Genomic DNA, 27,567 nt, shown 5'->3' with positions numbered 1-27,567 from the left:
ACTGACATGCTCATCATTAAATTGTAATTAGGATTAATTAGCTTGAGATCCAATTAACAGTGCACTAAAAACCTACTGAATTTAGGGAGATATGTGAAGCTTAATTCCCCATGCAATCAACTTCTTTGTATCTCTGTATTTTAACAGCATAGAAGGCAATATTATTACTATACCATATTGATTTTTCTCCTCTCCACTCATTTGAACTCTTCTGGGTTTTTTTTGGTTTTTTTATTCTTAGTGTTCTAGCAGTTGATTTGTAAAGTTAGATTAAAGTTACTTGTAAAGTTAAAGGCTGACACTTTTTATATATATTTTTTGGGGAGTAAATAGGGGCTCTTTCTGAGAAAAAAAATGACAAGGAACACAAACCAATTCATTGGTCAAAACAAGCTTGCTAATATCAACAGGATGATCATTTGACAACTACAAGAGAAGCTCCTTGACTGAATCATAACTGATTCAACACCCTTGATGGCAAGCGTGATTAATTGAAACAAGCGAAGGGAAGATTAATTGCACAAAGAGCTGCTCTACATATTAGTGGTGAAAAATAAGATATTTTTCTTGTTTCAGTCAAGCTTCTGTCAGGCACAAAAACAAAAACAACCCTGTCACATTTGTGTAGGCACCTGCAACATCTGCACTTTGTGGATGTTGGCTACAATGTCCCATTATAACCTATAACCTATATGGTGTGATCTTCACTACATGGAACCTGTCTAACCTCTAACACCTGCTTAGCAAAGCTAGATACAGAGCACTGGGCCAGAACAGTGAAGCTTAATCTGTTGTCTGAGAATAATTTTCTCCTCCCGGTCTCTCTTTCACTGCATGATTTCTAAATCTGTGTTTAAAATGCAGAGAAGCAGGACATCTTTGGCAGAAGCCTCCAACCAGCTTTCCTTTCCCCATTTCCAAGAAAGCGCTTGCGACAGCCGCCCCATCTGTCCAGCCTCAACCTGAGTTCACAAGCACACACAGGCTAACTAACTAACGGGCGGCTTCTAGAACCATCTGTCGTATTTCTCCCTCTCCTTCGCTCCCTGCAGCCCACTCTACTCATCTACGATTAAAAATAACCCGATTGTGCAGCCCATTTTCTCTATATGTATGGCATCAGTGAAGTCCACGTGGGTCTCCTGTTCCTGCATATGCTTGTACACTTATTTTTACTCAGGCTTTTACTGACCAACACATTCAAATCCAGTTCCTTCACACACACACACACACATAGTCACGCAGAGCTGAATAGAAGTCCTGTGATTATTCTCTGGGGATAATCCTCAGTGAAGGGGGACCATGGTTACGCAGCGGGACCCGACAATGCGGCAAGCGGACAATCTTCTCCACGTGAGGCAGAGTGCGAAATTGAAATTATTCCTAGCTTCAAGCTGTGTTCTTTAACACATGTGCATTAAGGAGGGGGACATTCCAGGGGTTTGTTTCAACAGACGATTGTTTGGTTAAGAAAATAATGCCTGTGATGCTGCAAGGTGCATAACGTCAGCACATTAGCCAGGTGTGTGTGTTCCTGGCCACCTATTAGCTGAAGCATGAGACTAACTCTCAGTAAAACCTTTACTCGGTCAATGCCACATGCTTAGCAACACTCTTAAATCAAATAACACACATTTGCAGTGCAGTATTTGTCATAGAGTGACACTTCTCATTTTGATTCTCTGGAATCATAAAGCACTCTCAGGTCCTCGAAGTTGGTAGAGCTGGCTGTTCACATCTATTTGCAGTGGCAGAAAGCAGCCTCAAATGTAAATGGCCTTTTCTGGATGCGAGAGATGAGGAGGAAGATATATGGAGCTCTTTCCTCACCCCCTTTTTCTTGTTTATGGAGCATAGCTCCAATGTGCCTCTTTGCGCATTCACCGTGGAGGAATCCTCCAGCCGATTTTACTTCGTTCCACTTTGAAATGGCTGTTTAATCAGGGGGAACTAAGCACCAGGTGATGCCACATCCCATTCCTCACCACTGGATGGCCATCACTTTTCCTGCCTCCCAAACCAAAGCCAAACAAGAGCTTGCTCTCAGTGCCAATGATATGTGACATAAGGATTTGGGGGACAGTGATCGTTGGTTGCTCTTGGCCCTGTGGCAATGTTATGGAGAGGTTGTGCCAGGATTGTCTGGCAACAGGGCTACTTGTTCCCCCTTCGGTGAGCCGAGAGGTAACACAGGATATGGGTAAGTGAGTTTATGGGGTCTTGCCAACAATAATTACCATCAAATCAGCCAATAGAAAAAGAAAGGGAAGGCTAATGGGAATAAGTGACGGTACACAGAGGCGAAAAGTTTTCTCACTCTTGCCGTTTACTTTATCTATTTTTTTATGTACTACGCTACAACTCCGGGTTTTCCCCCACCTACTGTTTCTCTTGTAAATGATCCAGGCATTGAGAACAGTCGGGAGTGAGGATGATTACAGGGCAGTGTTAGGATGGAGATGAAAGGAAAGATGAAACGTGACCCCGTTGACCCCTGGACCAGTCCTCCTTTGGCCCACTCAAGGCAGTGGATAACAAAACAAGGGGACACTAATCCTTTCCAGGTGTTGCGCCAGCTTAGTGGGCACATGCAGACACGCATATACCCATGGTACTGCGCAGCGGCAGGTCTTCGTACGGCAGTGGGAGAGAGGGAATGCAGGTGGCAGCTGGGATGCAAAGCGGCAGAGTAGGCATAGACACACACACACACCACAATGCTGTAATCCTGAAATATTGATGCTCTGTGCCATGGCTCATTGCAGGGCGCCTTGGCAATTCACCAGCTCCCTGCGGCACACACAGACTAGAGACACCGGATCCATGTATATTGGGTTTCACTTTGTTATAGTTATTATGTATGTACATCTCTCATGCTGGATCAGAGCTTGTGGTCCAAGCGAAGGTGTTAGCCAATCATGATGTACTTCGACGCACCCCGGCCCTCCATTCAGCCACCTTCTTTTGTAATGCGATACATTGAAAGCTCAATAGCCGGACTGTGGGGGGGAGGAAATGAGTCCGGTCTTATTCCAGGCCAGAGTAGGTTCACTTGGCATCAATCCAGCTGGATCACATAAAGGCTTTTAATTGGGTTTCTTGTATTAGGGTCTCATGGATTATTGTGGTAATAAAGACAGCTTGCAGATTGGGGCTATAGATTCCAGAGCGCAATTCATGTTCTGGCAATTATGTTTGTTTAACAAAGTCCTATTCATTAGGAGACACCGGGCTTTGTGAAGTGAATTTTTCATGGTCGTGGTAATCGCATTTGTGTGTGACACTTGCAGTGATAATCGTGGCTTTGTGCTGCTTTTATTTATTTATTTATTTATATACACTGTTTGTTTGCTTATTTGTTTTTCAGAACGGAGTCTGTGGCTGAGAAAATGCTAACGAATTGGTTCACTTTTCTGCTATACAAATTCCTCAAGGTAAGTTAGCTATTTGCATGTGGGTGTGTAACCACATATTCAGGTCTGGGTGGCCCAAATGTAATAATTAAAAACCAATGATTGAAATTAAATATCAACCATTCAACCATTATTCTGAATAATCATCAGCAAAGAAAAGATATCACTCACATTTCAAGGTCATTTGGCACATGCACCGTTGAGCACAGAGAAGTCCTGCGGGAGCATTGGCAGCGATGCACTACAGGTGTTTGACAGAGGGGAGAGTGTCTGTCTAGTGTATAAATATGTGTTGGTGTGTATGTACATCTGTATGCGAGTGTGCCAGCATGCACTTTTAATCAAAGAGGGTTTTAAAGTTGGCCAAGTCTTGCTGACTCCAGCATTTTTCGGTTCTTATAATGAGACGGTTGGCTTAGCAGGTGCTTCTCAATTCTACATATAGCACTGTGACCGTCAGCACCACTGCAGTCCTCTCTAGCACTTGTCATTAATCTCTTAATAAACACATCTGCTGCAATCAGAACATGGCATGTGCAATTTCAGAAATATACAGAAATTTCCTGGATTCTGGAATGCACAAAGCAGGCAATAAATTCTGGAAGTCAAGGCTGTTTTGTCCAGTCTGGTTTAACGGATTAGACCTGAGTGAATGAAGCCGAAACATCACTCGAGAGCTTCAGGATTCATTTAAGCTTAAATTGGCCTGTACTGTAAGAGAAGGACTTTATTGTGACCTCATCCATGCGAAACCATAACATTATTATTGCAGTCACAAAACATTGATTTGAGTATTATTGAACAGTGCTTTACCAGCTGCCCAGACCACTAGTCATTTCTCATTTCAGCAAACATATTCTACCCATATTCAGCTACCCATACACTTCAGCTTAATGCCTTCCTCTGGGTCTTCAACAGGTGGTCTGCCAATTGTTGTTTAATCTTAATGTATTTTTTCTCTCTCTCTCAAAAATACACGTTAACATGTTCAGCTAAATTTTTCATTGTCCCTCCCACATAGAATAATTAAAATGTAATGTAAAAAGTATTTTTTTGTGGCTGCATATTGTCAAATTAATCATAACAGTATGTAAATACATAAAAAGTACAAAAACTCCAGATCTAGATTAACTATCAATGGAATCTATATGAGTGAAATTGCGGTGTCAGTTGAAACTGACGCATTAGCACCACAACTGTAAAGCTCCGTTCAAAATGTCTATCACTGTTACTGAATGAGGGAATGATAGCCCACATTCTCTGTAGGTGGTTGGTGTGAAAATTAAGAGAGTGAAAGTGACAGAGTGCCTTTTTTTCCTTGTGTAGGAGTGTGCAGGGGAGCCCCTCTTCTCTCTTTTCTGTGCCATAAAGCAACAGATGGAAAAAGGCCCTATCGACTCTATCACCGGAGAAGCCCGCTACTCACTCAGTGAAGACAAGCTCATCAGACAGCAAATTGATTACAAGACTCTGGTAAGGCTCTAAACCACAGCGTGGATGAGGGAAGGAAAGATGAACGGTTTTGGAAGGATAGAGAAGGAGAGGAGTAAACTAAAATAGGAATGAAGAAAAAGACAAGGATAAATGGGTGAGGAAGAAGCTAAGTAGCGTGAAAGTACTGAGAAGCAGACAGGTGTGCAGGTAGAGAGAAGGGTACGGTAATTTGTTTGGGTTGATGCAGCAAGCAATGCCCACAGTCTTCATGCCTGACAGGGAACACACAGGCTTGTTAAGACCTTTGACCTGTTTGCTGTCCTGTGGTGATTGGCAGTGTTGTGTTCGACTGGCCACTGTGACAGGCATGAGCTAAGCCTGTGTTGTCAGAGCTGCACGTATGCCAGGACGGGCTGTTTACTGGGACAGCACGTCAGAATGCTAATCTGTATTCTGTATGAGACTAAGAGAGAAAAAGAAAAAAGGGGAATGTGGCGACTAGTTTCGTCGCTTGGCATTCGGCCCATTCCTCTGAACACCGCACTGATTTGATGACTGTAGGAGCTGTTTCAGCTTCATCATTCTGTCCTCACTTCCAAAACACTTAAACAGCTGCTGATACACCACAATACAAGCCACTTCCAATAGTTCATTCTGCCTTCCCTACACTGGCCATGTGCTGGTTACATTATCAATCATTTCTTACGCAATAAGGTACGAGAGGTTGTTATATTGACCATTCAGCATCCACATTTTAACTGTATTAAAATCCCTCATACCACTTTTTTTTCTACACACTTTTCTGCAATTAGTTTAACATACATACTCAAACTTTGAAGTACTTACAAGCTATGCAATATATATATATATATATATATATATATATATATATATATATATATATATATATATATATATATATATATATATATATATATATATATATATATATATATATATATATATAATTCCTTACAGCTCATACACAGTGCATTTAATTGAATTGATTCCGGTTTTGGTTCTTCATGAGAGTCCATTACACTGCTGGACTGTAAGTAAATGAGCTCTCGTGTGTGGTTATTTCATCATATAACAGGTGCAGACAAGGGCCTTCATAGCCTCTATATGCTGTCTCTCTCATAAAGGCCTTTTTTTTTACTGAACTTTGTAATTATGTCTGATGATGGTGAAGGTACTGGTGGGGTGGTGTTAATGACAGCTATCATCAGAGATAGAGAATCTAACAAGAACTAAGATGAGGAGAATTAGTGTGTTAATTGCAATGGTGCAAGCTGGGGTGTGTGAGGTGACGACTCCCTCGGGGTGGCCAATAGACTTTTACACCTGTGCCGTTATACTTGCTGACTACGTTCACTCATTCAGAAATTACCCATACAGGTTTGACCAGAATACTGTCATAGGTGTTAAATACAAATCCTAGATCAGTCTTTCTGAGACATGTTATGAACACAGATTTCTAGACATAATGAACATGATACCAGCTCTCCGTGGGGCCTGAATGAACTTTTTAACAGAATTTGCTCTTTTGTTTCAGGTTCAAATATTCAGCGTACATGCATGGATGCATTTTAGCATTCTTTATAATCAGCTGACACACAATACATTTCAAATCATGCAAAAAGATAATTTTACAGCCACATAAATATGCATGCGTCTCCCACGCATGTGGTAATTGGAGTACGTCTGTTCTGTGTCATGTAGGTGGTGAACTGCATGCATCCAGACAATGAGAAGAGCCCAGAGGTGCAGGTGAAGGTGCTGAACTGTGACACAATCAGCCAGGTGAAGGAGAAGATCTTGGACGCCATCTACAAGAATGTTCCCTATTCGCACCGACAAAAAGCTTCTGACATGGACCTGGGTATGACAAGCATTATGCTATCTTTAGATGCCTTTACCCTTTAAAAACGTTTACGCCTTCATTTGCCTTGGTCAGGGGATTCAGTGTGTGAATCAATGACTTTTTCGGTTTTGGAATGATGGGTGAAATGAAGGTGAATGGTAGTCGTTACATCAGCCTTTGATTCACACTCAAGCTCACATCCTGTTATTTGTAATCTAATAGACAGGGTCCTGGGGAACAATTGTGATAGAGATTTTAGTATTAAAGTCCGTAAATTGCCCTTTACTTGGCAATTTATTTGGATTTACTCAAACCAGTAACCTTGAGATTATTAGCCCAATACTTTAAAAAACACTACAGTAGCAAAGTCAATATTAGGCTTATTCAAAGAGATATATTGGACAAAGCAGAGGCAGTGCATCTAAAGATAAGTGGTTTACACAATCACATATAGCCAACAGGTTGTACACACACCTTCCTATTCAAACTGCATAGATTGTAACTTGCCAATTGCCACTTACACAATACATCAATGTCAGAGACTGTCCACCATATCTATTTGTACATTCACGTTGTCTTGTTCCAAGGTAACAGAACATGCCAGTGACTATTTATTTCATGAATAAGCTTTTTTTTTAGTTATTTGAACCAATAACTTTCAGATTAAATGCCTTTACATCCTCCAACTCTTTTTCGACAGCCAAATTGAAGCTTTTTACTTAAAAGGATAGTTCATCCAAAATTCTAAATTCTGTCATCAAAAGAAGATATAAAAAAAAATGCCTTGGTGCTTTTTCTTCATTTTCTCCCATTTCTCCCAATTTCAAAGCCATACAAGTTTTCAAAGACATGATGGTTAGTAAGTTTATTTAATTTTGGGCTAACTGTCTCTTAAAGAGAATAAAGTTAATTTGGGATGCCAGTAAGTTGATCAATACTTAGTTCTGGGGTTTGAACGAGCAACCTTCATATTACAACCCCAGCACTTTTACCACTAAGCCACTGCTGCCTCCATGTATGCGTGAAACATACATGCTGATAAACAAATATCAGCTGTGACGGTATGCTTGAGTTTATTTATACACGACTAATTGACAGGTGGGAGCATCTCACAGTTACTGGGAAAAAATAGCCAGACTGATCCACATAGAGCTATTTTTTCACAAACTCCAGATGAGAATCGGATTGTTTATGCTGTACACTCCTCGTTCCAGACTGATCTGATTTTTGTTTTGTTTTTTGCAAATAGCATATTTCTCAAGCCATGGCCTATTGCTAGTCTATCCATAAGGGAATGGATCCATGATAAGTGAAGAAATAATTTTACCCTCTTCGACAGGCTCTCCTGTGTAAAATGCTTCATGGGCCCCGGGGGCAAGTGTGTTGTTTTATTATTGTTTTATTAGGGGGGAGAATTGGGCAATGTCTGAGGGAGTGTGTGCGAGTGTGTTGTAAGATAAAGCAACGGCGTCCCCGGATGAGAGGAGGCATCTTGGCATTCCGTAAACGGATCTCAGTGTCTCCTGAGCACCGGCACACTCTCTGGCCCGATCCGGAGGCCAGATAAAGATAATGGGTAATAGGAATGAGGTAGCCTCCATCTCCTCCATCCCTCTGAGACAGATTGGACCGGAGTGTTTCTGTCCCTTGCCTTTGTTTTTAATTCTCTCTGTCACAGTCCCCTGAGGGCAGGGGTGGAGGGAGGGAAGATAGAAGGAAAGGATGAGAAAGTGATGCAGACAAATCAATGCACTTCAGCCAATCCCAGTCTCTGTTTTAACAATTTCTTCGGCTTGATTCTCTATCCAGCTATATCCTGCTGCTGTCGATTTTGCTCCTGTCCTGTTCTTTTTTATTTTCGGCAACACTTTATTTTAAGGTGACATGGCTACACGTTACTACATGTACTTACTATAGAAATAACAGTAAATTATGCATAATTACAAGCAACTAAACCAAAACCTAACCCTGTAGTTAATGTAGTTATTTAATATTGCTCAGTACTTGTTTGAGTAAGTACAATGTAATTAAATCACCTTAAAATAAAGTGTAACCTTATTTGAATTTATTTTCTGTCCCTTTTCCTTTTATTCGGTTTCTTATTTTAGTCTGTTTTTTTTTTTTTTTTTACTTTTCTCTTGTTGTTTCTTAATTTTGTTCTTTTTGTTTTTCTTTTAGTTTCTGTTCTCTTTGCTTCTGTTTCTCTTATTCTTTTTATTTCTTTCTTTTAGTTTTTTATTCTTCTCTCTGTTTACTCTACTGTCTGCACTTCGAGCCTAGGCTCATTTGCATGTTTATAGACAGTACTGTTGTGAGATATAAAACAATGGTCGGGCGTCTCCTGGAGATTTGAAGTTATTCTCATCACCCAGAGACATGTTTCATCATCCTGCTTGTGATTGCAGTTTTGCTTTTCTGGTTGGGATCAGAGCGAAAGATAGCAGCAGGCGGTGTGAAGAGGCCTCACTCCTCTAGCGTTCCAATCATACATTTATTTGCAGCAGAGGGGAGTCCAAAAAGAACAAGAAAGACGTCTCTCTTGTTCCTGGCCATGTTTTCCGTACATCACGTTGCAAAGGGATATGTTTATTTCATTCAGCACTGATACCCATCTCATCACCGTTTCACATTGCTGTTTTTGCTGAGGCTGCAGACAGTGGCTGGTGTGTGCTGAGGGGAGGGTGGGAGAATATCGTCGCATTTTGTTGTGCATCTCTAGTAAGTTCAGTAACTACAATAAGAGCAAGCTCAGCAGGAGGCTTAACACGGTCGATCAGGGCCGTTTGGGCACAAGATGCTCGACCCACTACAGATGAAAAAGGAAGTGGCTTTCAGCAGTGGCTGTAATCACGCCCATCGATCCACTGGCCACGAAGGCCCGGCTCTCTAACAAAGGGCAGAAGAGATTAATTTACCTTTCCTTTCCTTCCTCTCTTTCTCAAATGCTTCTTCACGTACCCTTATTTTCTCTCTCGCCTTCATTTCTTTCTCTTCCTCCCTCTTAGTATAGACTTTGTCCCTTTCCTCTTTTCTTCTTTTGTTCCAGTCTTAAGTTAAAAAGTGTGGTTTTGAGCTCCACTTTTTTTTTCAAAGCTGAAGAAAGAGAATCAATTTTAAGATTACTATATGCTATAAATACCAGCATATTTATCACCACAAGAAGTTTTAGAAGTACTAACACTAAGATATGCATAAAATTGTCTAGTGTCTGCTAGAGTCCGGAAGCTTAGTGGCTTAATGCACTGAAAATATCTAAATAAGGGGGGGGGAAATTGTTTTTTAAAGTAGCTGTATGTATTTTTTGTGTTAAAATACTTCCTATCTCAACTTAACAGACAACTATAAGTTAATCTCTTTAAAAAATAGAATGATTTAATGCAAAATTCCCTGTTCACTAGGGCCAAATGATCATTAAATTATGCACTTTTTGTACAAATGGGTTGAAATTATCTCTATTGTGAAAAGTGACATGCACATAAACGTGAATTGAATTTAATTGGTTCTGCTGCACTTTCAATATTACTGTATTAAACATTGAATTTAACTTCTTTGTGTTATTCGTTGCAGAGTGGCGTCAAGGCAGAGTGGTACGAGTCATCCTTCAGGATGAGGATGTTACCACAAAGATCGAGGCTGACTGGAAAAGACTCAACATGCTGTCTCACTACCAGGTAAGATCTTGTATGTGGACTATTCACTTCTAGGTAAACTCACTCCTGTAATGGGGTGTTCAGTATGCAGGTTTCTCATACAGTCAGAGGTCCAAGACATGAATGCTTCAGAGCGGTAGAAATCTGCATTTTCTCTTTTCTATCGTCTCTACCATCCCTTTTCTTGTGAGAAAGATTATCAAAGAGGCTTTGGTGTTGGCTGTTTTCTACTCAAACCGTCTGCCATCACAAAGGATTTTAGCCTATGAAATCTACCTTAAATCAGAAGGAGGATGAGCATTACTGTTTTCTATTTAAAGCAGCATCTCCAGATGTCCCAGTACATTTAATCTGACAGCAGTGGGATGCAGGTGCAGGTGGAGCTGTTGTCTGACACCCGGGTTGGATGATCTAGCTAATGACTTTTGATAAACAGCTCTCTGTGTGATGTGAGTTTTAGCGTGGGCTTTCAATAATAGCACAGATTCTGACAGAGGAACTAATACTGGAACAAAGAGATTTGAATGTGAGATGAATGTCTTTTATGAGGCTCAGAAGTGTAATGCTCTATTAATGTTTGTCTCAGATGTAACAAGGAACCTTTATAAGGTGATTAGTACAAAAAAAGGCTGAGCAGAGAAAAGGTTTCTATGATGGTAATTGCTTTTGGTTTGTGTGTCTTAGTTGATCTAGTTTAGGGAAACATACACACTGTTAACATGCATTGCATCTCAGCCTTATCGAGGACCCTTTTGCCCCCATCGACCTCTATAATAGGGTTCAGTCAAGGCACTTCCAGGTCATTTCTAATGCCGAGTCTGACTGACAGATCCCTTACGTGGTGGCCAGGGACCATTGAGTTTCAGAGGTCAGGTATGGCAATGCTGTCTCAGCAAGGGACTGATAAAACCTGTCTATCTGCAATTATATAAACACTTAAAGTGTGAAGAACCCCAGACTATCTGTCAGGCTGGGCGGGGCAGTTTAGGCTGGATAGGAGACAGGCGGCGCTTCATTACGGTGTAAATAATTTCCTTCATAAGCCGCCTTCCAAATGAGCTTTTTGAGAGAGAGGAGTCTGCACAGTACTTAAATTAAATGTCACGGGGCGGCGCATGGGTGCAGGGCTGCAAGCGGCAGGATGGATTAGCTGTTGATTGGAATCGGAGATGAGATAATGAAGACAGAAGTTAATTCATTTTCAGTCGGGGAGGGCATGCTATCCTTGACAAAAACGCTATCAGACACCCCAAGCCTGTTAGAGTTGCTGAAGAGGGGGAATAGACATTCCGTGAACCCCTGTACCGTATTCCATTTCTTCATTTCTGTCCTTGCACCACACACATGTTCATGACTGACTTACTTTCATTGCGTCCTCTCTAATGACACAAATTCCCTAGTTTAGTGTAGTACACAATGTAAAAAGTCATGCAGTGCTGATATGTCTGTCATGAAACATCCTCTGTGCATTTCTAATGTATATCTCAAGTCATCTTTGATACTTTACTCCAAATCGAGGTGCTACAAAATGCATCAGGCTCTGACATTAATTCTTTGATGTCTCCTTGGGAAGCTTCACATTGGGGTTGCATAAGCCCCATCTCAGATATCTGATGTGTCTGAATGCTATCACAGAGACTCTCTTAAGGTGTAAACTTGCTCGCAGAGGAAAGATAAAAGATAAAATCTCAGCTGTTTTCTAAAAAGCCCCTTTTCAGGGAAATATAGCCCTTGTCTTTCACACAGACATTCATCTACACTGAGGTCTGTTTTGATTCCATTGAAGTTTGGACAGCTATCCGCAGCAGTAAACGAAGACGGCTTCACGTTGATTTAGTCCTGGGAGAAAAGAGGTTAAGGGTGTAAGAATAATGTCCTAATGGTCTGTAAAGCCTATATTCTCCCTCCCTCCCTGGTTTCGAGTCCCTGTGTAGTTCTGAGCCCACACCATCTAGATCTACAAAGTCACCTCAATTAACCCTGTAAGTGCCGCAGGCATTCCAATAGCAAATTATGTAGATGGAGGGGTGTCTCGTTGGGGAGTAGAGGCCCCCACGTGTTAATTGAATTTGGCTTGCTAAGGCTTACTGTGCTTAGCAGTTGCTGAGGCATATAGTTAAATAGCCAGGCCCATCCCACCAGAAAATACTTATTGAAATGGAAGCAGATTATCCCATCTTGTCCTCATTCATGCAGTTAAACTTTTACCTGAGAAATTGATGAGTTTGACCAATAACCCAAACCCAACCATTATGATGCTGAAGACATCATACTTGTTTACAACTATTTTTAAAGAGGTCTGAAGTGTAGATATATTGTGTGTTTTTTGTAAGTTGTCTATGAAAATCTTTGTTTCTGTGTCTGCAGGTGTCTGATAATGCTGTGGTAGCTCTCGTTCCAAAGCAGGTCACCGCATACAACTCTGTAAACAACTCTACTGTCTCCAGAACCTCTGCTAGCAAATATGGTTTGTGTTTGTCAACTCCTTTATTCCTTTTCTTATTTTAGAATGCATCCATATCTCCAAAACAAAACGCAGAGCACACAAAATATAAAACATTAATAATTTACTGACTAAAGTTTCTAAAGCAGGGCAGGGTAACATTCCACCTAAGCTGCACGAAGAACATTTAAGGAGTTTAAAAAATAGTCTTGTCATCTCATAGGGAGGTAAGAGAAAAGCATAAGTTTAATGTGTAGAATCTCAGCCGCTCACGAAAGGGAACAGGAACGAAGCTCAAACGGAATTACGTGGAGAGAGCCGAGATAGTCAGGCAGCATACAAAGGTAAAAGCAGAGAAAATGAGTCTCTTTGCACTTGACTTTCCTCCTGAGACTCTGAATCCGTCCCTGTCATTCGCCCACCATCAGTCCCTTGTACGATTGGGTCTGATAAAGCTCAAGATCAAAGCTCAGGGCCGTCCAAGCACTCCCCCTACACATCAAATAGACCATTAATATAATCTCATCTCCATATACTTTCCTGCACTCCAAATGAGCCATAAAGAAGAGAGATAGGGAGTGTGACAGATGGGAAAGACAAGAAAATAAAATGCCACACATCACTTCACTCTTTCAGAATTACCTTCAAACAGGGCGAGCAAAAGACCCCTTTTGAACCGTCTGGGTGTGATGGAAAGATATTGTGAAAAGAAAGTGATCTTTGTGAGGCTGCATTATTAATCAAATCTCCACCAAGTATAGACTAGGTTCACACAGTTAGTGTTTATGATTGACAACTTGTAGAAAGTATTCTGAGGTAGTGTGAATGTTGTAACAGTGAATGCAAATATATGCTCACTCACATTCCTTTCTAATTCCCTTTATCTTATTTGTCATCCCCTCCTGTCTGTCTTTTTCTGAAGGTGTTTTTGTCTTTCTTTATCAGTTTCCTTTCCCTCTTCTCTCTCTCTGTCTCTTTCCCCTGGAGAGATTGATTTCTGTTGCATCTGCCACTGTGAACCATTTTTTATCTTACCAAATCAGGCCTTTGCCAATCAATTTTTTTTCACACTGTGTAAACATTCATCGAGTTCTGTGTTTTTTAAAATGTCATGGCTGATCTCTCCCTATTGGCTGAAGCATGAATATTTCATCTGGCCTGACACCTGTTCGATTTTGTGTCCGCCAAAGTGAGCGAACACGCACGTCCATCTGAGAGAGCGCATGGAAGAGAGAAAAGGATAAAAGAAATTAAGCATCTATACGTTCTAAATTATTCATATCCAATGACCAGTACTGCACAACAAAAGGCAATGTGTTTTGCAGAGATTGGAACAGATATGAACAGCTGCACGGGACATTTTTCCGCAGAGGAAGATCGAAGAACCGCCATCTGATGGGTCTTTGTCTTTTCCCTCCAACAGAAAACATGATCAAGTACACGGGCAGTCCGGACAGCCTGCGTTCCCGCACACCCATGATCACACCTGACCTGGAGAGCGGCGTTAAGGTGTGGCATCTGGTAAAGAACCACGAGCATGGAGACCAGAAGGAGGGAGACCGTGGCAGCAAGATGGTCTCTGAGATCTACCTGACCAGGCTGTTGGCCACCAAGGTAAGCTCTGCTGGCATTTGTCAATGTTGTCAATGCATCTTATCCTTCTAGAAACATATAACCCTTCTAGAATGAAGCCACAGTGTCAAATGGTTCATGTTTATGCTATTTGCTCCAAACTGCAGTTGGTCCCTCTTCTCCATTAGTTTCATGCTGTCTGACTTACAGCATCCACAGAGCTAGTAAACCGATGGTTAAACTTGGATGTGAAGTCCCCTGTCCATGTTTTCTTTAGGGCTAATGCTAGGAAATGAAAGTACTGGGAAGTAAATCTGCTTTTTGCAGAACTGTATGCGTGTCTGTGATTCTGAGCACCAAGAAATAGTCCTGATGCAACCAAGTAGGAGTGACACAATACTTTTTTTTCGAACACACACATGCACAAATGCTCTGGTGATTACCCTACTACGCTTGCAGACTGTGTGTCATATTTTTAGATGGATTATTTCTGTGAAATAACCAGTTTATCACAGACACCATCTTTCTTGGTGAAAAATGATTGGTGTGACGGCACTGTAATTGACTGTTTGGCTTTCACCCCTGCAATAAATACCAGTGATCTGCCTGGGGTGTTGGCGCCTTTCACATTCGGTCCATCAGTGTCTCTGAGGATGGGTGAGCTTCACCTTTTTCCATCTCCCTCCATTATGCCAGGCTTTATTTAATCTTTCTTCCTCTCTCTTTTCCACTCTTTCTGTTTGCAATTACACAAATGTTCTTTCCTCACCTGTCTGGAACGAGATCACTTGAAGTTTAATGCTTCTCTGACTGCCAGCCTGTGTCTGATAGCATGCTTTTAAGTGTGCTGTAATGACCAGGTACATTTCAAACGCCTGCAAATAGCCACTTTGCTTTCTGGGCGACTAATGATGATGTCAGTCGTCACACAGGATGACACCTGTCAGAACCCTTGCAGTCATCCCTGTCGCCAGCCTCCTGCAGCTGTCTCCGCGTTGATACAGGGCGAGAGTGAGAAATATGTATTTTCATCTTCATAGGGAAAAGATAAGCTGTCAGGGATCTGGGACACAGTAGAATTATTGTCGTGATTGTCAGCTAACGGGATTTTTTCTTCTTCCTCGCCGACTCTTGCCGTCTGCTCGAACGGAAATAGGATTGTGTGTGCTGTGCCTTGTGCACACCTCATCCGGACGTGAAGCCGGTGCTGGCTGCAAGATACGGGCAGCGCTTTTTGATACTCTTTCTTTTTCCTCTCTCTCTCACTCACTCACTCTTCCGTGCATCCTATCAGTTCTTTCATTACAAGTGGATTAGATTCTGTCGTCTTCTCTCCTTCTTAGACTCACCGCCATTAAATCAAATTAGGGTCAATGGTGCAGGTTGGACGTTAATCCATCCACACAAAGCAGCTTAGGTAGAATCGCTTCCGTTACGTGATATTAAAGGTGAACTTCAAAGTAACACTTTCACTATCAAAGAGCTTGATTCAGGGATGCTGGTTTCATTGGTGGGATTACTGACAGCTGGCCAGAAACACTTACATAAACACAGATAGCTGTTGTCATTACTAAATATCAGGAAGACTCATATATGGACAGTCTCTATAATACTGACAACACCAGTTTGTTTAAGTCATTTAATCAAAGCATATAGGACAAAGCGGGTGGGATGGGATGGAATAAAATTAACCCTCTTCTCCGTTCTTTGTGGTTCATCAGGGCACTCTACAGAAGTTTGTGGATGACCTGTTTGAGACCATCTTCAGCACAGCACACCGAGGAAGTGCCCTTCCTCTTGCTATCAAGTACATGTTTGACTTCCTGGATGAGCAGGCCGACAAGCACAGCATTCACGACCCGCACGTCAGACACACATGGAAGAGCAACTGGTAAGTTGTCTAAACAAATTCATATCCATTATTGTATTCTACATTTTTTATAAATAAATATAAAAACATGACATATATAATATATTTATGTAAATATGTAAAACTTTAATAAGAGTCAGACCCATAAGAGCAGGCATCTTGATATCCCTTCCCTGATGTAGCTGATGTTACCGTGGACAATGAGTATGAGAGAAATTAATAACACTCGTTTCCAAATTAATTTCACCCAACCAATTTAAAGCCACGTCCCCATGGTGGAAGGGGGTCGTGGGGGGTTAAATAAACAACTAGCAGATCCAGTGAGAAAGGAAGAGGGGATGAGATGAGGGGGGAAAGGAAAGCTTGGCACTACATTTAATGAGTGGTAATCTATCATTAGCCTCTGCCAGCGTCCCATCACGCACCACCACAAAGGGGCTATGGGGGATGAAGTGATGATATTGATGTGAGGGCACGGCAGGGAGGCGGTGGGTAAAGTCCCCTATTTACTCTGTTTTATAGACCTAATTTCCCCCATATCCCCCCGCAGTGTGTTTCAGGGCCATTTGAGAGTGTTAAGTGTTTTTGGAGAGCACAGAGGGTCACTCTTGCATTACACATTAATGGAATCGTTTTCACAAAGAGTGGAACGTTAAATAGCGATTTATCATCTCGCACTCATTGCCTGGCATGACAGCCCGATGCCACTCTGGTGTCTCTGATATTTTTTAATGCGCGTGAGAGGGTCTTCTACAGAACTAATGCACTGCTACCCAGCTTTTGCTGACAACTAATGTCTCTCACAGAGTACGAAATAGCTCTATTTTCAGATATTGTACACAAAACAACAGGCTCAGCTTTATCTATGTGGCTAGATGTGCTGCTGGCAACACACAGGCCATTAATTGGGCCAGTGCTGTGTGTGGGGCATATTTGCTGTCTGTAGAGGATTTTAACACTTTAAAGCTAAATGCTTTAGGCTATGAAAGCACAGCCATAATCATTATTTTGTTTACAGCCTGTTAGCATTTGCTTATCAATTCTCTTTACCAATTATTATTGTTCTGAATGGGATTTTTGTATATTTGTGTAGGGTGTAAGGGGTTACTCATTTTGATTGATTTTGCAAAAGAGACATTTCTAGACAATCCAGATGGCAACTTAAGATGTCCAAGTCTCTTCCTTATCCTCTTATTTACTGTAAGTCTGTCCTATACAAACACTTCCTTAATATTAGTAGCAAGAATAACAGTCTAGACCACCCGTATCAAGTATTTCAGCACGAAAACATGCATCTACTTGAACCAAGCACATTTTAACCTTTTTAAAGAGCTGAAATAATTTTTCAAACAGAATTTTGACCATTTGCAGTTATCTGATTCACATGGGTGATTCTCATGAACATCTAGCCTGACTTTTATCAAACCCAAAATAATTTATTCAAGCAAATCACAACCTAAATGATGGATTCCCCCGTTTGTTACAAATCACTTCTTCAAATGCATCAAAGGATGCCTTAAGCATCAGATCTTTAACCAAAGCCAGGCAGAGATGGATTGCTGATGGACGAGACTCTTGTGAATCATCCATCATGTTATTGTCAGTCTTGTGACTGGGCGAGGGTTGGGCGGTACCGAGTAGAAGCTGTCAATGCAGATACAGATAATCAAAGCAGGTTGTTTAGCTTGGCTAAATTAACTCTTAGTTGAGAAAGTACTCAATGCAGATGAACAGAATAAATGCTATAGCAGGACGCTCACACTAACAGTGATTTTCAGTGAAAGAATGACTGAACGTCATTCTTTTCGATGAGGTGGAAATTTGACATAAGTGACAATGCAACCAAATTAAGCAGAGTTCACCTATGCAAATTCTAAGTGATGGATTGCAGTGACTACCAATGAAAGTGTGATTCTCTTCCTGATATGGTTACATACTGCAGTAATCCATACAAAAAACAACAACATTACAGTGACTCAGCGACCTCCAACTGTCATTGTGAGCGCACAGTTACATTATCACTCTTCCATGTCCAGATAGATTAATGGGTATTGTGCAAAAGTACATATTTTCAAAATAGACTAGTGGGTTGGGTTGCATTAACAAATAGTTAATTGTTCTTTGGGAGAAGATACAAGATTATCTAGACTCGTTTCTAGATAAATCTCACTAAACAACTAGTCAGTTGCCAGGGGACTAAATAATTTTTTGAACCTTGAGATATCCAAGACATTATTTTTAGGCTGAACGTTTTTGTTCCCATGTACATCAGAACCATCCCACACGTTACGAATCTTTCTACCTTTACACGAAAAAACAGACAGAAGAAACCCAAAAAGACTGACAGAAGAATATGAGGCTTTTCCCAGAGAGAGCTGCGCTGAGCTGAGTTCTATATTTAGCTGGGATCTAGTCCATCCAGACATCATTCCCATCTCCTGATCCACTCACTCTCTCCACTGAGAGCTCTCTCTAAAGTATGGCGCTTTAGACACGTCCTGCTTTTTGTCCTGTACAGAGAACACAATCTTGACAGAGGCCAGCTGTGGCAGGTTTACGAGGGTGTCGACTCGTTGTTACAGCATTGATATCCTTTTGATAGAATGCAGATAATCCCAGTTGATTCTGTCTGATTAAATTGGGAGTCATAATACGTGGTTAGCTCCCTAAATCCTCTTTGGTGCAGTTGTTATTGTTAAATGAATTCAGAGGGCAACAGAGAAGGGGCTTCTATGGAAAAGCTTTTGTTGACGGTTTTCTCTCTCTCTTTCACTTTGATGTGAAACTCTGCATCCATTTCACTGCAGTGTCCTTTCTTATTCCCTCATGTCCTCTCCTCAGTTTTTGTTATCTAAGACAAAACCAAAGCCATCTTGAAAACTAATGAGAACTCTGCAGTCTCAGAAACAAGCACACAAAGTCCAGACTAAACACCATCTGTGACACACGAGAAGCGCTTTCGCACATACACCTAGGGTCTAGGCTAAGTTGATTTCACTTTAGCACAAATGGGCCAGAGTATAAAGTAGCCTTGTATACATTTATTGTTTTAGACAGGTGCACGATTGCAGGGCAGCGCACAGATACAAACAAACTAATATGAGATATATCAGTAAAAGCCTGGCATAAGTGCTCATAAACCCATAAAAACTGGATCTGCAAATCTACATTAAAATGATTTAATTGAACAATATCATTCCATTATCTATTCAATATATTTAAATAACTTATAAGCATTAAAAGCAGCCTGCGGTTTCATACAGCCACTGATTCCTGTTCAGAAACTGTTTTTATGCACTAAAAGAGCTTTTCAAAATAAAAGAATAGCACTAAACCACATCCTTTGTTCTCCACAGTCTACCTCTACGGTTTTGGGTGAACGTGATCAAGAACCCACAGTTTGTGTTCGACATCCATAAGAGCAGCATCACGGACGCCTGTCTGTCTGTGGTGGCTCAAACCTTCATGGATTCGTGCTCGACGTCAGAGCACCGCCTGGGCAAAGACTCCCCATCTAACAAGCTGCTGTACGCCAAGGACATTCCCAGCTACAAGAGCTGGGTGGAGAGGTGAGCAAGAACATTTTTGTTATGCAAAAATCTTATACACAAAGTGACTGAACAGCCAAACCTAAATACCACCACATCCTGACAAACCCATATCAGAAAGAGTAAACTTAAAGCTGTAAACTTGTGGTTTGCATGAATTTAAAGTCTCTGTGTGAAGCGGTAGAGACAAGAAAAAACTGCTTGACTGCTTTAGTGTGTGTGTGTGTGTGTGTGTGTGTGTGTGTGTGTGTGTGTGTGTGTGTGTGCGCCAGTGTTGAGGAAAGTTACTTTTAAAAGTAATGCATTACAAACAGGCTGTGCTGCCATTCTGGGTCGCAAAATAATAGGATACAGGAGAAGAAAATTCAGCACTCTTACTTCAGCATTAAAATTAAAGTATGTTGTTTATCTAAAGTAATTTTTGCTTATTCCTATGGTTGAATTGGATCATCGAAGGCCAGCAGCTGCGTGCGTGCGTGCGTGCGTACGTATGTGTGTGTGTGTGTGTGTGTGTGTGTTTACCTGCTGGTAATCAGACTGAAGTGTGTTGTAGAACTCCAGGATGATGAATTGCAGCTCTATTGTAGTTCAGTAGATCATCTGGGTCTATCCAACACTGCACCAGAGCAATTAGTCACTGTTTGGTGAGAGAGACTAACTTTTCTGCTTTTCCCACAATCCTCTGGGTGAGAGGCACTATTTTCAACAATGCCAAGAAAAGAGAATCATGGGTAGAGAATTAAGGAATTCCATCTTTCTACACGCAATGACTGTCAAAAAGCTTTAAGTGGTTCCATTGGTTCCATTGGAAACTCATTTCACACAGAAAGTGTTGCACAGGGCTGGTCTACAAAAGCAGAGCTTAAAAACGAGAAAAAAATTTGTTCACTCCGAGGAGAATTGGTATTTTAACGTGTCTGTTCATGCGTTACTTCTGTAACATTATCGTTCCGAAAACGGTTTGATTAGAAAAAATACCGGTTAATAACGTTTTTTTTTTTTTGCCTATACTTTATACTAGAGCCTGAATTGAACTTCATCCTAAGAGTTTGTGACCAAACCTTACTCGAGTGGATCCTCAAACTGTTGGTTAAACCTCATACAGTAGCTCCACCTGCCTCAATCGTAAATGAAGTGCTGCACGCATTTTGGAGACTGTCTCTGCTTGTTTGCAGTGCAAGGGTAAATAAAAAAACTGGTTCATTGAATAAATACTGTGTGTGTAAAGGCTAATGTTTTATGTAATTGGGGATTGGAGAAGAGTCTGGTATTTGCCATCTAGTCATAGTCAATACAGCATGTGCATAACACTTTGTCTTTTATAACACAAGGTTTTTGTCAAATATATTAAAAGACTGTAAAAAAGCTACAATAACCTTTGTAACCTGAAAGTTGATAAAAATGCAATGCGATGCACTTACTGCCACAGATCTGCCCGTTCTAATGATGGACAAAACACAAATCTCCAACATTCGCTGGTCAACAGACTGTCAAATTAAAATCTTAAACAGAACGATAAAACAAAATTATTAACCATTTAACTGTAATTTCAAATAAGCGTTTCTGTTCAGAACGTTTAAATGATTTAGTTTTCTGTTCAAATTTCATTCGTTTCCGGTCCTTGAACCGGTTCGGAGCCCTGTACCGTACAGTAAACAAACAGCACTGATAAAAACTCATCAGCGCCATGTGTCTCTGCTCACGCACGCTGACCCTCAGCCTCTGACTAGCGCGTTTATTTGCCGTGAGATATTAGAAGCTTCTGGCGGAGATAGGTGGCTGGCAGATGAGTGTGATGGGGAAATGATAAGACCGTAATCACGCTGCCAGCTCACATTCACTACAAAAGAGCTGAGATGGGGAGAAAGCTCATTTTCATGCATTAGATAATGTGTTACACATCTTTAAGGACTGAGATCATGCTAAAACATGCCTGTCGAGGTGAGAAAAGCCTACTTTAATTAAAGGTGCTGACATCTATACGTTTACACCAGGTTATGTACGCTCTCAATGATACATTCTTTGTTCCGAGTTAGTTGTTTTCGGTAATATCCTGAGAGGTGACAAATCTGTGTGGATTGAGACAATCCTTCTGTTTCCTTTCGTCAGATGATTTGAGGAGAGAGATTTATAGATGTGCACCATGCTCAGACTCTCTCACGCACATATATATGAGACTGGAGAGCACATGAAGAGGGCCAAGCTAAAATTACCCAGCAAAAAAAGACCGCAAGAAGACAAGCAAGTGAGTCAAGGACAGGTGGTGAAGTGCTGCCTTTGGTCCTTGCATGTCTTCATAAATGCAGGGGTTGATCTGTTTAAGGGGAAATAGGTAAATGAGGCAGCGTTTGGTGAGGGTGTAGAGGGTGCCCTTGAGAACAACGTGTTTATATACATATATATATATATATATATATATATATACACAACAAACAATATATATATATATATATATATATATATATATATATATATGTGTGTGTGTATGTTGATTATAGTCTCTTAATTTTTTTATGCCATTTCCAGTTCTTCATTATTGCTGTAAAAGTCATGGTCATTCATTGGACAGAAAGTGTAGCAACTCTGTATTTAGCCATTTTCAACACAGGCACGATACGAGGGAATAACCAGCATGGGCTTGTTCTGGTTGACGAACAGCTGACATTTAAATGTGGTATTAATTAGTGCCAGACGAGCTGCCAGTCATTAGTCTTGGGATGAAGCGGACGCAGAGCTAAACTTAAATGTGTGAACTCGTCTATGGAGTGTACCTGTCACTGGAGAATAGATTCCTTTGGGAAAGGCATACTTGGAGATTATAACCCCTCTCTATCTCTCTCGTTCAACATTGTGCCATTCTCCTTCACTGATGCCCCATGGTGCATTGCAGCACGTACCTGCCACTCAAGGTGCTCACGGGAGCCTGAAACAGACACGTATGCCACTGGTTAGTCAATGAATGTGTTGAGTCCAGGAGTTGGCATGGTGCAGGAATTAAAAATGTAAATGACCTGCCTTAATTAAAGAGTCGACAGAGCCTCTGCAGCTGCAGGTGACAGTGACTGATTGCTTTTCCTCCACCAGCACTCTTTCACTCACTCACATGCACCAGCCACCCAAAGACAACAGACAGTGTTGCTCCGTTCCAAAACCTAGAGAGCTGCCTACAGTGACAGCATTTTAAGGTATCGTGGGTGCTCACCAAGCACGAAGGCTGTTCCAAAAGATAGGCATGTTAATTATACTGCCTCATAAGATACCCCATAGCATCACATGTATCCTTCATGGAAAGGCAATCCCAGAATGCATTGATGAGAGAAAAAATCCAATGAAGCGGGAGAAATATGGATTATAATTAACATATTTCATTCACAAATAAAGTTCTGGATATAAATGTTTGTATTTTTTGTGTGCTATGTGTTAAGCTTATTAGAGTATCACGCCATTCGCTTAGCAACATGCTAACATCAAACTATTGCAAGTTGTGATGCAAAAAATGACTGCCTAAGTAGAGTTTTCCAAATCACATATAAGGTTCCATGTTTGGGATACTGCCATAGAAGGCTGATAGTGGTTTTGGAACAGTGCTCGTGTCTACAGTAAGTGTGGGCTTTTATATGCGTGTGCATTTTGTTTTGGATGTGCTAGTGTGTTTAGTGTCAGCATATGCGTGGGGCACATTTATTGAACATTTTCAGCATCCTATAGAATCTGCTGATCTCTGGAAAACTTTCAAGGACAGTGGCTCATTAAGACTCACAGTCACTCGCTGATGTAAGCCGCAGCTGTACTGCCACAGAAAGTAAATGCGGAACTGATTGTAAGGGGCAAGACAGCTCTTAGTCAGTGCCAGAAGTGACCCTGAAATATGTTATTCAACATGAATTATAAAAAAAAGACTGCATCATGCCCTGTCACCTGTCCATGTTCTAAGCATTCATTAAAAAATGTGTGCTATTTCTGTTTCTCTGCCTTTTTTTACAGATATTACTCCGACATTAGTAAGATGTCTGCTATCAGTGACCAGGATATGAACGCATATCTGGCAGAGCAGTCTCGCATGCACATGAATGAGTTCAACACCATGAGCTCCCTCAGCGAGATCTACTCTTACGTGGGCAAATATACAGAAGAGGTATGGAGAACACTTCCAAATGCATGATATTTTAATCATCATCTATTAAATCACCACATTTTGAGTGTAGGGTGAACTTAAACATTTTATTTTTAATAAAATTTGTACTTTTAATTTAATTCTTTAATCCCTTTTTTGTTGAATGTAATTGTTAACTGTCCATTAAATGTGTAGTATTTTAAGTAAGTGAAATGTGCAGATGAGAGGAATATGTGGTTATTTGTGGTTTGTATTTGTATGTGTAACTGATGTTTCATCTCTCTCTGGCAGATTGTGTCTGCACTGGAGCAGGATGATGGCGCCAGAAAACAGAGACTGGCCTATAAACTGGAGCAGGTGGTCGCCTTCATGAGCCTGGAGAGCTGAGGACCACATTTCCCAGAGTGCACTGGGAGATCCAACAGAAACCGAGCCGTGCCTGAGTGAAGACCTGTCCATCTATCTCATCTCTTCTTTTTGCAATCTTCCCACAAAAACAAGCGTTTGCATCATATTAGCTCTGCTTCCTAGAAGAGTAGAGATGGGAACTAGAGGGTGGACGGAGGAGCCAAGGACTACATTACCCATGATGCAGTAGACTGGGTGGCCACCTGGCTCTGCTGTGTAGAGGGGTGGCTGCCTACAAGTTCCTCTTCACTGCATCCTCCATCCTTCTCCCTGACTGGAAAAAAAAAATTCTGTTGCCTTCAAAGTTTAGCTGATAAGCAGAAACCACAATGTTTGGTGTCAATTTGTTCTGACTTTTATGACTAGGGTAGTGTACGGCACTAATATAGAGTCCAATTCATTGTAGTACCTTTATTAAACACTGAAACGCAAGATAAAAAAAATTGGTACTGCATGCATCTGAGGAATGCATTTCAAAAGACACAAAACACCTTGAGGACCGTGGATTTACGGGACATGCAAGATCATTTAAATGCTTTGATAAGAGAACAATCAAGCCTGGAGATCCCAACTGCTTATTCTCACTTTGAAGACAGTGAGGTGTATTTAAAATCCTCAGAGTGTAGCGGGATGCAACAAGTTAGTGCTTCGATTCTTTTGTCTCTTCCAGGACCTTACTTGACAGTGAAACTGAAAGACAAGACCTGTCGTCTTGTGGTATACCAACATCTTCACCACTTCACCCCCAGCCTTCATTTCGGCATTTATCCGGCTTGTGCACATCTGAATTTAACCTCTCTTATCTAGATGATTGGAGAAAAAGCCAAGGTTTGATCCCCTTAGAAGCAAGCACACACACACACCCCTCTTCCAGAGAGTGACGCCTTCTCTCTGCACTCCAGCGAAGTCGCCAGGACCTACGCTGTGCTGCAAGAGGACAAAGTAATCTTGACAACAAAAAAAGCACACATTCAATAGGTGTCTCAGTTCACACATCCAGTAGGGGGACTTTAATTACAAAATATCCTACTCAGAATTAGCTGTTAAAGGGGGGGAAATGGCGCATCGTTGAAAGTGCACACGTGCAGCCTGCACTGTTCACTGCCACAGGGTCCCACCCATAACGAACACTCTGGAAGCCTCTAGAAAAACCCACACGTGGACAAAGCTGGTCAGCAGAAAACCAAAGGAGCCCAATTTAAAAAAGAGCAAGCGAATAAATTACCCCTGAGAAAGCAAAAACAAGGCACTGTTTGTTTTATGACCTGCAGAACGAAGCTAACACTCCGTCTGCAGCCTCATATTTGTTTCTGTCTCGATTTGTAGTTTAAGGGCTTGCTGCAGTTTAAGTGTGCTGGCAGCCTTGAGATATGAATCCAACCTGGGCCTAATGACTCGGCGAGGACGTAAAAGGTATTGGATGTAACTTTGACAAAGGGAAAGAGACAATTTAGCTGCCCACCTTTCCTCTGTCCTCTGACCCCCTCTTTCCTCTTGACAGCGTACCCTATGTGGTGATGTGAATGTGTGGAGAATCAGCCCAGGTCCACCTTGGGTGCTTTATTGGCTTTTTCAGCGCATGTATTTCAATTTAAACTTCAAAAAAATGAAAAAAGGAAAACAGAAAAAAATAAGCCTTGCAATTGATGATGTGGATGTGTTCTTTTTCTTTCTTTTGCTTGGAAGAACGAGATGGAAAAAAGTGGCTGTCATCTTCAAAATTGCAACCTCTGTTAAGGTGGAACCTTTATCCTGCCCTTCCATTCAACTGCCATGACCATGTTTTGTGAATGTGTTAGATGCTAATAAGACTAAGGTGAAACCTTAAGCAGATATAGTATATACCCTTGCATGCTGATCTATTTGGATGATATGAAATGAACTGCCTTGCTATCAATTTATCTAATACTACTAGGAATTTCTAAAGCAAACCAAACTCTTGTTCGACTTTCATCAGACTCCTCTGCTCTTCTTGTCAGGTGCATTGCCTTCCTCGAAGGCCGTCCATCTGAGAGATCTCGTTCACTGATCATGTTCATGCTGAACAAATGTGACCACGTCATCACACGCTAGTCTAATCACACCTAACATGCTATTTAGGGATCTTCACAACACATTACATTTGTTGTCGTCTTTAATGTGCAACTCTAAAGAGTTGATTCCCTGAATGTGTTCATTTGTACTTCTCCATTGCTGTCCATATATTATATTGCTGCATTTTTCTGTGCAGTCTCAATCATTTTGAGGCAAACTAACGTTTTCAGGATACCATTAGCGCTCCACCAAATTATTTTTTAATGTTGTTTTGGATATTGTCTCTCTATATGTGATTGCTTTGAGCTCCCTCGAGTGATTTTTTCAGCATAGCTTAGTAACAGAGGATTGTGTTGAGGTATTTCAGGTACACAGCTGCCCCCAGCTAATGATTCTAATGAGATAAATAATAAAATACCACTGTCATCATGTTAGGTATTACTTCTTTTTTAAGAAAATCGAATAAATAAGGAAACTTGCAAATGCTTTTAGAATTGACAGTGGAAGATATTTCATTATTTCTTCAGGGAACTCATTTATTAAGTCCACAGAGGTCTTAAATGAGCCGATGTTTTGAAAAACTGATATGTTCCTGGATTCCCTCATGACTCTGATCCTGTGTATCATGTTCCATCTCTCATGTATGTTTAACAGGACGACCCCCATTCCCCATGTCCAAAATACCTGATAAAGTTTCCACCTTAAACATTTTGTAAGAACTAAAAAGTCCTTTTAGCTCAGTGTTACAACAGGCGTTAGAGACCTGTTCAGAAAGACTTTTTAATATTTCCAGATTTGATGCAAGATAGAGAGTTATCCTGATGGGAGGAGAAAAAGAGAGAGACCAGCGGAAAGGCAAGCTTCTCTAACTTGTTTATAATTAATTGTATACCTGTGTATGTAAATATAATGCATTCCTATTTTGCAGTCAAGAACAAAATACTATTTGTAATATAGAATAAACTTTATTATGAAAAGGATGGAGTCTTCTGTCTTTTATTTTGTGTCTCTACCTTGCTTTGATCAATGGAGAAGTCAGAGAAGTCACTGCTTCCATGGAAACAGAAATTGTGGTAAAAGAGCTCAGCAGTGCTTGCTCCCACAAAGCCTGTTCTTCATTCACAAAACTGTTCCAACTAAACCAAATATAGTTTCAATGAGGCTGTTTATGAAGGAATAGAAGCTCACTGGTATACTATGAAAACACCTAAGAGACT

At 41.0% G+C, this 27,567-nt stretch overlaps 1 protein-coding gene and 1 long non-coding RNA gene across 3 annotated transcripts in view; one reads left to right on the top strand and one right to left on the bottom strand.

Annotated features, from left to right (window-relative positions):
- The window catches only part of plxna4 (plexin A4), a 201,332-nt gene extending 175,416 nt beyond the window's left edge, over positions 1 to 25,916 (top strand). Inside the window, exons 23-32 of the mRNA XM_079622819.1 lie at positions 3,368 to 3,434; positions 4,740 to 4,886; positions 6,570 to 6,729; positions 10,279 to 10,382; positions 12,729 to 12,828; positions 14,228 to 14,418; positions 16,098 to 16,267; positions 19,603 to 19,815; positions 23,779 to 23,929; positions 24,200 to 25,916. Of these exons, the coding sequence (XP_079478945.1) occupies positions 3,368 to 3,434; positions 4,740 to 4,886; positions 6,570 to 6,729; positions 10,279 to 10,382; positions 12,729 to 12,828; positions 14,228 to 14,418; positions 16,098 to 16,267; positions 19,603 to 19,815; positions 23,779 to 23,929; positions 24,200 to 24,295 (1,399 nt within the window). The 3' untranslated portion in view covers positions 24,296 to 25,916. The remainder of the gene's footprint in view (positions 1 to 3,367; positions 3,435 to 4,739; positions 4,887 to 6,569; positions 6,730 to 10,278; positions 10,383 to 12,728; positions 12,829 to 14,227; positions 14,419 to 16,097; positions 16,268 to 19,602; positions 19,816 to 23,778; positions 23,930 to 24,199) is intronic.
- LOC307003949 overlaps positions 19,274 to 27,567 on the bottom strand; it is a 68,789-nt gene continuing 60,495 nt past the window's right edge. Inside the window, exons 3-8 of one of the 2 annotated variants that reach the window (XR_013798892.1) lie at positions 24,493 to 24,590; positions 24,250 to 24,392; positions 22,810 to 23,008; positions 22,566 to 22,717; positions 20,317 to 20,490; positions 19,274 to 19,803 (exon numbers count right to left, since the gene is read on the bottom strand). This is a non-coding gene — a long non-coding RNA (uncharacterized lncRNA). The remainder of the gene's footprint in view (positions 19,804 to 20,316; positions 20,491 to 22,565; positions 22,718 to 22,809; positions 23,009 to 24,249; positions 24,393 to 24,492; positions 24,591 to 27,567) is intronic. The other variant, XR_013798893.1, reaches the window with a different exon arrangement.

Source organism: Phoxinus phoxinus, assembly GCF_949152265.1.
Source record: "Phoxinus phoxinus genome assembly, chromosome: 9".
NCBI classification, from domain to species: domain Eukaryota; kingdom Metazoa; phylum Chordata; class Actinopteri; order Cypriniformes; family Leuciscidae; genus Phoxinus; species Phoxinus phoxinus.
The sequence above is the reverse complement of the archived record's forward strand: the minus strand, read 5'-3'. Positions and strand labels throughout refer to the sequence as shown.